Source organism: Oncorhynchus keta, unplaced genomic scaffold, assembly GCF_023373465.1.
Source record: "Oncorhynchus keta strain PuntledgeMale-10-30-2019 unplaced genomic scaffold, Oket_V2 Un_contig_1395_pilon_pilon, whole genome shotgun sequence".
In the NCBI taxonomy this organism is placed as follows: domain Eukaryota; kingdom Metazoa; phylum Chordata; class Actinopteri; order Salmoniformes; family Salmonidae; genus Oncorhynchus; species Oncorhynchus keta.
In genome coordinates this window covers 26393-37436 of record NW_026278454.1, presented here as the reverse complement: position 1 = coordinate 37436, position 11044 = coordinate 26393, and the positions used below count along the sequence as shown (strand labels likewise).

General features: G+C 38.9%; 1 protein-coding gene and 1 long non-coding RNA gene across 10 annotated transcripts in view; one reads left to right on the top strand and one right to left on the bottom strand.

Annotated features, from left to right (window-relative positions):
• Positions 1 to 7073, bottom strand: part of LOC127918296 (NLR family CARD domain-containing protein 3-like) — a 115525-nt gene extending 108452 nt beyond the window's left edge. Inside the window, exons 1-3 of one of the 8 annotated variants that reach the window (XM_052501584.1) lie at positions 5481 to 6536; positions 5337 to 5408; positions 4435 to 5300 (exon numbers count right to left, since the gene is read on the bottom strand). Coding sequence is in view for 2 of the 8 variants with exons in the window: in XM_052501589.1 (XP_052357549.1) it covers positions 2 to 54 (53 nt within the window). In the remaining 6 variants the exon portion in view is untranslated. Of the gene's footprint in view, position 1; positions 64 to 2110; positions 3029 to 4434; positions 6543 to 7022 lie in introns of those variants that run through there. The other 7 variants (XM_052501589.1, XM_052501582.1, XM_052501585.1 and 4 more) reach the window with 7 other exon arrangements.
• Positions 70 to 2102, top strand: LOC127918297 (uncharacterized). Of its 2 annotated transcripts, none has more exons than XR_008099690.1 (3): positions 70 to 572; positions 631 to 694; positions 939 to 2102. It is a non-coding gene; the product is annotated as an uncharacterized LOC127918297 (long non-coding RNA). The 2 variants fall into 2 exon arrangements; XR_008099689.1 differs by having other exon boundaries at positions 881 to 2102.
• Positions 7074 to 11044: the final 3971 nt, after the last annotated feature.

The following is an 11044-nucleotide window of genomic DNA, read 5'->3' as shown; positions in this document are numbered from 1 at the left end:
CCTCTTAGCTTTGGTGTCAGGGCCCCCCTCCTCTCTCTCCCCAAAGATAATCATTTTAGAGAACTGACCCCGAAACAGAGAAACAACATGTTGGTTGTGGTAAACACAGTAATTTTTGAATCTCAATTGTTATCATTTATTAATTATCTCTTATAAAACATTTACTAACAGACATATCTAAACAGTCAGGTGATTTTTACATTAACATGTAGTGTGACATTTAATCTTGAATGTCAATTGTTCGTATTTGTATTTACCTAGAACAAATTCTTATTTTATTATTTAAAGGTGGGCTATTTATTGTCTTTAAATCTGTTTTTTCTAAACGTATCTGAGAATGTAGACAGAAGGGCTAAAACGGACATGATTGATCTGAGGGGAAATTATTGATCCATTCAGAAAGTTTATTTGCAACAAGTAAGATATTTTACATTATGTAAAGTAGACTAGGTTATAATGTATAGTAGTGGGTTGTTAGTGATATGTTATATTATGTAAAGTAGACTAGGTTATAATGTATAGTAGTGGGTTGTTAGTGATATGTAGATGTTATATTATGTAAAGTAGACTAGGTTATAATGTATAGTAGTGGGTTGTTAGTGATATGTTATATTATGTAAAGTAGACTAGGTTATAATGTATAGTAGTGGGTTGTTAGTGATATGTAGATGTTATATTATGTAAAGTAGACTAGGTTATAATGTATAATAGTGGGTTGTTAGTGATATGTAGATGTTATATTATGTAAAGTAGGCTAGGTTATAATGTATAGTAGTGGGTTGTTAGTGATATGTAGATGTTATATTATGTAAAGTAGACTAGGTTATAATGTATAGTAGTGGGTTGTTAGTGATATGTTATATTATGTAAAGTAGACTAGGTTATAATGTATAGTAGTGGGTTGTTAGTGATATGTTATATTATGTAAAGTAGACTAGGTTATAATGTATAGTAGTGGGTTGTTAGTGATATGTAGATGTTATATTATGTAAAGTAGGCTAGGTTACAATGTATAGTAGTGGGTTGTTAGTGATGTGTAGATGTTATATTATGTAACGTAGACTAGGTTATAATGTATAGTAAGTAGTGGGTTGTTAGTGATATGTCAATGTTATATTATGTAAAGTAGACTAGGTTATAATGTATAGTAGTGGGTTGTTAGTGATATGTTATATTATGTAAAGTAGACTAGGTTATAATGTATAGTAGTGGGTTGTTAGTGATTCCCGGGACCACCCATACGTAGAATGTATGCACACATGACTGTAAGTCGCTTTGGATAAAAGCGTCTGCGAAATGGCATATATTATTATCATTATTATATGTTATATTATGTAAAGTAGGCTAGGTTATAATGTATAGTAGTGGGTTGTTAGTGATGTGTAGATGTTATATTATGTAAAGTAGGCTAGGTTATAATGTATAGTAGTGGGTTGTTAGTGGTATGTAGATGTTATATTATGTAAAGTAGACTAGGTTATAATGTATAGTAGTGGGTTGTTAGTGATATATTATATTATGTAAAGTAGACTAGGTTATAATGTATAGTAGTGGGTTGTTAGTGATATGTTATATTATGTAAAGTAGGCTAGGTTATAATGTATAGTAGTGGGTTGTTAGTGATATGTTATATTATGTAAAGTAGGCTAGGTTATAATGTATAGTAGTGGGTTGTTAGTGATATGTTATATTATGTAAAGTAGGCTAGGTTATAATGTATAGTAGTGGGTTGTTAGTGATGTGTAGATGTTATATTATGTAAAGTAGGCTAGGTTATAATGTATAGTAGTGGGTTGTTAGTGGTATGTAGATGTTATATTATGTAAAGTAGACTAGTTTATAATGTATAGTAGTGGGTTGTTAGTGATATATAGATGTTATATTATGTAAAGTAGACTAGGTTATAATGTATAGTAGTGGGTTGTTAGTGATGTGTAGATGTTATATTATGTAAAGTAGGCTAGGTTATAATGTATAGTAGTGGGTTGTTAGTGATATGTAGATGTTATATTATGTAAAGTAGGCTAGGTTATAATGTATAGTAGTGGGTTGTTATTGATATGCAGATCGAGGTCTATAACTCAGCTATAATGTTCTGTATATAACCTACATATCATAGATGACCAGTCCTGTTCAGGTCTGTTCACATAATGTATTTTCTTACAGATGAAGTAGCTTTCATAGGCAACTCATTCAACCAGCCTAAACAACAGTAAATAAAAGATGTCAATCGGTCAAAGGAGAACACATGAAAGACAGGTGTTTTGCTACAGATGTAGGATCTTAATTTGAGACAGTTTACTAGAGCAGAAAATGATGTGGATTATAATTAACATTTTAAAGTGGAAAGTGGAAATGACAAACTTCAGAAGCCTTTTAAAACATCAAATACACTACAAGTTTTAGTTTTCCTGCAACAGGGTGATCAAATTCAGATCCTACATCTGTACAGAGATGATGTCTTTATCTGAAAAAGGAAGTTTGAGTTATTAGCAATGAAGTTGCAACAGTCAGCTGCTGTAAACCTAAGTGATTGGATGTTATAGACCCCAATCTGAACAGTTTCTTCTCCGTGGTTATAGCCTTTAGCTCTATGCTCAGTCTACCTAGTTCAATATATTGTTGTACGTAAACTTTATGCAAACTCCACCGCCTGTATTCTGTCTCTTAATGTTCTTTCACAAGCAGCACCATGTCACCATGTTAAATAATGTGTACAGATGTAGGATCTTTCCAACTCTGAGGACATGTCATTGTGATGTCATTTATTACATTTCAACCTGTTGATAAAGGCAACTAGAAGGCTGAAGCCAGAAGACAACTCTAAATCATCACTTACTGATATTATCCTAAAATCCTTTCACTCGTATTATTGTGTCTCTTTGTTCAACGAATGTCGGGCAGCCTGTGATGTTAATATAGTTGAAAACAGCTGGCAGGGAGGTAAACACCAATAGGGTTAACCCACATGGTGGGAATTGTTACCTGGCTCACACAAAAACATGTCTCAGACACCACTTCTGACACCAATGTAAAACAGCAGGCAGGGAGGTCAAACCCAGGTTGCATGTGTTAAAGGTGAACAACCTACACATCGCGCCACTGGCATCAATTGGGTTACTTGGTCGGAATTGTGACGGGGCTCATATAGTGAGCATCACTAAACTATAGAGGAACTATGATACAATTACATTAACATATGAAATGTAGAGGATCACTAGACTATAGAGGAACTATGATACAATTACATTATCACATGAAATGTAGAGGATCACTAGACTATAGAGGAACTATGATACAATTACATTAACATATGAAATGTAGAGGATCACTAGACTATAGAGGAACTATGATACAATTACATTATCATATGAAATGTAGAGGATCACTACACTATAGAGGAACTATGATACAATTACATTATCACATGAAATGTAGAGGATCACTACACTATAGAGGAACTATGATACAATTACATTATCACATGAAATGTAGAGGATCACTAGACTATAGAGGAACTATGATACAATTACATTAACATATGAAATGTAGAGGATCACTAGACTATAGAGGAACTATGATACAATTACATTATCATATGAAATGTAGAGGATCACTACACTATAGTGGAACTATGATACAATTACATTATCATATGAAATGTTAAATGCAGAACTATAATATCTGAATATTGATATATTGAATTTGACTTGACCACGTCCAGTCAGCTCCATGTTGTATGATTAAACTGACACCAACCTGTCTCAGTAGAAGTAGACTGTTAGGAGTGTTTTACTGTCATTCACTATACTAACATTACACCAGACATTTAATTTATCTACTGTTAGGAGTGTTTTACTGTCATTAGTCATCACTATACTAACATTACACCATACATTTCATTATCTACTGTTAGGAGTGTTTTACTGTCATTCACTATACTAACATTACACCAGACATTTAATGTATCTACTGTTAGAGTGTTTTACTGTCATTCACTATACTAACATTACACAGACATTTAATTTATCTACTGTTAGGAGTGTTTTACTGTCATTCACTATACTAACATTACATATACATTTAATTTATCTACTGTTAGGAGTGTTTTACTGTCATTCACTATACTAACATTACACCAGACATTTAATGTATGTACTGTTAGGAGTGTTTTACTGTCATTCACTATACTAACATTACACCAGACATTTAATGTATCTACTGTTAGGAGTGTTTTACTTCACTATACTAACATTACACCATACATTTCATTTATCTACTGTTAGGAGTGTTTTACTGTCATTCACTATACTAACATTACACCAGACATTTAATGTATGTACTGTTAGGAGTGTTTTACTTCCATTCACTATACTAACATTACACATGTAATGTCTCTACACACTTTATAATAATCCCTGGCAGGATTCTCACCTTGTAGCCTGAATTCACAACCAGAACATGTCAAGACATTGAGATATTTTCTGTTCTGTTCTGTATATTCTGATGGATGAGGTCTGAGCTGGAATGTGAAGCTAACTGAAGCTGGCTAACTTTAGAAAACCAGTATATCTGGCTGGTATCATAGTTTACCCCTCAGGCTACGTTCAGGTTTCAGCATCAGGCAGGTATCAACATGCCGAGTCGTAGGCAACAACCTGGGTTGTATTCATTAGTTTACTCCACAGCCAACAGTTTTAAAATGTTGCTGTCACGCCCTGACCACAGAGAGCCCTTGGTTCTCTATGGTGTTGTAGATAAGAGGGGTGTTCTAATTTTTCTATTTCTATGTTGGTGTTTTTGGTATGCCAACAGTTTTAAATGGCACTAATGACACACAACCTGTTTTGAGGAAGTGTAAGTTGTTGTTAGTCTTTCCACAATATTTATTTGTCTCTTTCACACAAAATACCTCCCTGAGTAAAAGGCGTTAACAGCAGATTAGAAAGAGAAAATGGTTGTTTGTTGCATGTTATTTTTTAAGTCTGTTTTGAGAAGACAAGTCTATAGACCTATGATACAGTATGAGATCACCCTGGTCCATAGACCTATGATACAGTAGGAGATCACCCTGGTCTATAGACCTATGATACAGTAGGAGATCACCCTGGTCTATAGACCTATGATACAGTATGAGATCACCCTGGTCCATAGACCTATGATACAGTAGGAGATCACCCTGGTCCATAGACCTATGATACAGTAGGAGATCACCCTGGTCTATAGACCTATGATACAGTAGGAGATCACCCTGGTCTATAGACCTATGATACAGTAGGAGATCACCCTGGTCTATAGACCTATGGTACAGTAGGCGATCACCCTGGTCTATAGACCTATGGTACAGTAGGAGATCACCCTGGTCTATAGACCTATGATACAGTAGGAGATCACCCTGGTCTATAGACCTATGGTACAGTAGGAGATCACCCTGGTCTATAGCCCTATGATACAGTAGGAGATCACCCTGGTCTATAGACCTATGATACAGTAGGAGATCACCCTGGTCTATAGACCTATGATACAGTAGGAGATCACCCTGGTCTATAGACCTATGATACAGTAGGAGATCACCCTGGTCTATAGACCTATGGTACAGTAGGAGATCACCCTGGTCTATAGACCTATGATACAGTACACTCTTAGACTAAAGGGTTCCAAACAGGTCCTCCGTCTGTCCCCATAAGAGAACGCTTTTGGGTTCCAGGTAGAATTCTCCTGGCTTCTATGCAGAACCCTCTGTGGAAAGGGTTCTTCATGGAACCCAAAAGGGTTCCTAGTACCTAGTTACCAAAAAGGGTTCTACAAAGGGTTCTCCTATGGGGACAGCCAAAGAACCCTTTTAGATTCTAGATAGTGTATGAGTGATCACCCTGGGGCACACAGATGGGCACAGAACAAATTCACCCCACGCATCTAGTTTATATCAAACATTTAAGGAGAGTAGGCCTATTATAACACTGTCCACCAAAAATATCATCAACTATATGAATACACACAACAATATTATCAACTATATGAATACACATAACAATATCATCAACTATATGAATACACATAACAATATCATCAACTATATGAGTACACATAACAATATCATCAACTATATGAATACACATAACAATATCATCAACTATATGAATACACATAACAATATCATCAACTATATGAATACACATAACAATATCATCAACTATATGAATACACATAACAATATCATCAACTATATGAATACACATAACAATATCATCAACTATATGAATACACATAACAATATCATCAACTATATGAATACACATAACAATATCATCAACTATATGAATATAACAATATCATCAACTATATGAACACACATAACAATATCATCAACTATATGAATACACATAACAATATCATCAACTATATGAATATAACAATATCATCAACTATATGAATACACATAACAATATCATCAACTATATGAATACACACAACAATATCATCAACTATATGAATACACATAACAATATCATCAACTATATGAATACACATAACAATATCATCAACTATATGAATACACATAACAATATCATCAACTATATGAATACACATAACAATATCATCAACTTCTACCTGAATACACAACAATATCATCAACTATATGAATACACATAACAATATCATCAACTGTTGCTGAATACACATAACAATATCATCAACTATATGAATACACATAACAATATCATCAACTATATGAATACACTTAACAATATCATCAACTATATGAATACATATCAATATCATCAACTATCTCTGAATATCTATCATCTATATGAATACACACAACAATATCATCAACTATATGAATACACTAACAATATCATCAACTATTCTGTTCTCATATGAATACAACAATATCATCAACTATGTGAATACACATAACAATATCATCAACTATATGAATACACATAACAATATCTCAACTATATGAATACACATAACAATATCATCAACTATATACCACAACAATCTGTTCTCTGTACCTTTTATCTCTCAATAGAAACACAGTCTGAATGATCATCAGGTCGTCAAAATGAGTTTCATTTGCTCTGTCATTTACATATCAGGTTCTGCCTGTCTCTCTCCCTCATCCTCTCTTTACAGTTCTTAAAATGTGTCTTGGCATACATTCTACAACTGTCTGAAACTCTATTCTTCTGTCTCTCTCCATCACTTTCTCTGAGTCGTCTGTTGCTGTCTCTGTGTCTTGTCTGTTGTCTCTCTCCATCATATCCTATTCTGTTGCTGTGTCTGTGTCTTGTCTGTGTCTCTCTCCATCATATCCTATTCTGTTGCTGTCTCTGTGTCTTGTCTCTGTCTCTCTCCATCACCAGAAAATGTACTATAATACAATATTCACAACACAACAACACAACTACCTAACACCATTAAATACAGTTGAGGGTTACTACAATACAACATGACAACACAACTACATAACACCATTAAATACAGTTGGAATGTAGTTAGAACTCAAACTGTTTCCATCAAACAGAAAAACAACAATAAATCTGGATAAACACATTTAGATTTCTAGATGCTGCACTTTGCTGTTTCATTACCCAGACAGCTGTTTAAGGTCAGACCAAGGCAGAGTGTAGTATCAGTACTTAGGGGTCATAGGTCAGACCAAAGCAGAGTGTAGTATCAGTACTTAGGGCTCCGGGCAGCCGAGCGGAAATGGGCTCCGGGCGCAAAAGGCACACCCAAACCCCATGGCATCAGTGACTGGTGACACATGTGGCTTGAAGACTGAAGAAGCCAGTGAGAGACTCTACAGTCTTAACTTTTGTCTTTCTTTAAAAAAAAAAATGTTGGCTCCGGGCAGCCGAGCGGAAATGGAGGAAAACTCGCCTCCCTGCGGACCTGGCATCCTTTCACTCCCTCCTCTCTACATTTTCCTCCTCTGTCTCTGCTGCTAAAGCCACTTTCTACCACTCTAAATTCCAAGCATCTGCCTCTAACCCTAGGAAGCTCTTTGCCACCTTCTCCTCCCTCCTGAATCCCCCTCCCCCTCCCCCCCTCCTCCCTCTCTGCAGATGACTTCGTCAACCATTTTGAAAAGAAGGTTGACGACATCCGATCCTCGTTTGCTAAGTCAAACGACACCGCTGGTTCTGCTCACACTGCCCTACCCTATGCTCTGACCTCTTTCTCCCCTCTCTCTCCAGATGAAATCTCGCAACCTGCCCGCTTGACCCTATCCCCTCCTCTCTTCTCCAGACCATTTCCGGAGACCTTCTCCCTTACCTCACCTCGCTCATCAACTCATCCCTGACCGCTGGCTACGTCCCTTCCGTCTTCAAGAGAGCGAGAGTTGCACCCCTTCTGAAAAAACCTACACTCGATCCCTCCGATGTCAACAACTACAGACCAGTATCCCTTCTTTCTTTTCTCTCCAAAACTCTTGAACGTGCCGTCCTTGGTCAGCTCTCCCGCTATCTCTCTCTGAATGACCTATATTCTTGATCCAAATCAGTCAGGTTTCAAGACTAGTCATTCAACTGAGACTGCTCTTCTCTGTATCACGGAGGCGCTCCGCACTGCTAAAGCTAACTCTCTCTCCTCTGCTCTCATCCTTCTAGACCTATCGGCTGCCTTCGATACTGTGAACCATCAGATCCTCCTCTCCACCATCTCCGAGTTGGGCATCTCCGGCGCGGCCCACGCTTGGATTGCGTCCTACCTGACAGGTCGCTCCTACCAGGTGGCGTGGCGAGAATCTGTCTCCTCACCACGCGCTCTCACCACTGGTGTCCCCCAGGGCTCTGTTCTAGGCCCTCTCCTATTCTCGCTATACACCAAGTCACTTGGCTCTGTCATAACCTCACATGGTCTCTCCTATCATTGCTATGCAGACGACACACAATTAATCTTCTCCTTTCCCCCTTCTGATGACCAGGTGGCGAATCGCATCTCTGCATGTCTGGCAGACATATCAGTGTGGATGACGGATCACCACCTCAAGCTGAACCTCGGCAAGACGGAGCTGCTCTTCCTCCCGGGGAAGGACTGCCCGTTCCATGATCTCGCCATCACGGTTGACAACTCCATTGTGTCCTCCTCCCAGAGCGCTAAGAACCTTGGCGTGATCCTGGACAACACCCTGTCGTTCTCAACTAACATCAAGGCGGTGGCCCGTTCCTGTAGGTTCATGCTCTACAACATCCGCAGAGTACGACCCTGCCTCACACAGGAAGCGGCGCAGGTCCTAATCCAGGCACTTGTCATCTCCCGTCTGGATTACTGCAACTCGCTGTTGGCTGGGCTCCCTGCCTGTGCCATTAAACCCCTACAACTCATCCAGAAGGACAGCCCGCAGCCCGTCTGGTGTTCAACCTTCCCAAGTTCTCTCACGTCACCCCGCTCCTCCGCTCTCTCCACTGGCTTCCAGTTGAAGCTCGCATCCGCTACAAGACCATGGTGCTTGCCTACGGAGCTGTGAGGGGAACGGCACCTCAGTACCTCCAGGCTCTGATCAGGCCCTACACCCAAACAAGGGCACTGCGTTCATCCACCTCTGGCCTGCTTGCCTCCCTACCACTGAGGAAGTACAGTTCCCGCTCAGCCCAGTCAAAACTGTTCGCTGCTCTGGCCCCCCAATGGTGGAACAAACTCCCTCACGACGCCAGGACAGCGGAGTCAATCACCACCTTCCGGAGACACCTGAAACCCCACCTCTTTAAGGAATACCTAGGATAGGATAAAGTAATCCTTCTCACCCCCCCCTTAAAAGATTTAGATGCACTATTGTAAAGTGGCTGTTCCACTGGATGTCATAAGGTGAATGCACCAATTTGTAAGTCGCTCTGGATAAGAGCGTCTGCTAAATGACTTAAATGTAAATGTAAAATGTAATACCAAGGCAGAGTGTAGTATCAATACTTAGGGGTCATAGGTCATACCAAGGCAGAGTGTAGTATCAGTACTTAGGGGTCATAGGTCATACCAAGGCAGAGTGCAGTATCAGTACTTAGGGGTCATAGGTCATACCAAGGCAGAGTGTAGGATCAATACTTAGGGGTCATAGGTCAGACCAAAGCAGAGTGTAGTATCAGTACTTAGGGGTCATAGGTCATACCAAGGCAGAGTGTAGTATCAGTACTTAGGGGTCATAGGTCAGACCAAGGCAGAGTGTAGTATCAGTACTTAGGGGTCATAGGTCAGACCAAGGCAGAGTGTAGTATCAGTACTTAGGGGTCATAGGTCATACCAAGGCAGAGCGTAGTATCAGTACTTAGGGGTCATAGGTCAGATCAGTGGTCACGGTTAATATGCATGGACTAGGAAACAAACTTTAAAGCCATTTTTCTCAGATTCACTGTTTGTGTAGATGCTCTTTGTCTCTGTAGGACAGTAGTTCAGGTGGCTGTTTGTCTTTTGTCTTTGTAGGACAGTAGTTCAGGTGGCTGTTTGTCTTTGTAGGACAGTAGTTCAGGTGGCTGTTTGTGAAGATGCTGTTTGTCTTTGTAGGACAGTAGTTCAGGTGGCTGTTTGTGTAGATGCTGTTTGTCTTTGTAGGACAGTAGATCAGGTGGCTGTTTGTCTCTGTAGGACAGTAGTTCAGGTGGCTGCCCTTGCACTTAGTCTGCCTGTTGTCATGGTTACACCTTCCTGAAAACATTGACTCCATTCTTTGCTGAAACCTGTTCTGCCAGTTCATGTCCTTAAAGACTAGAATGTTCCAATGTGGTTAGCCAAAGAGATGACCAGATAGTTCACACATGCATCTTTCAGGGTAACTGTCAAACAGACATGTCACATTTCTGGTTCGTCCATAACTTGTTTCCTGCTTGTAGCAGGCCGTGTTAACAGGAATCCTCTTCTCTAACTAGAAGTCATTTTCTTTATGTTGGTTAGCTTTTAAAGTGTTTGATTGTCACAGACATCAGATTGGTTCAGTGAAATGTGTTGTTTTACAGTTTTATGGTAGGTGTTGTTGTACAGGGTCAGTCATAGTAGTAGTGTTGTTTTACAGGGTCAGTCATAGGTATGATTTGTTTTA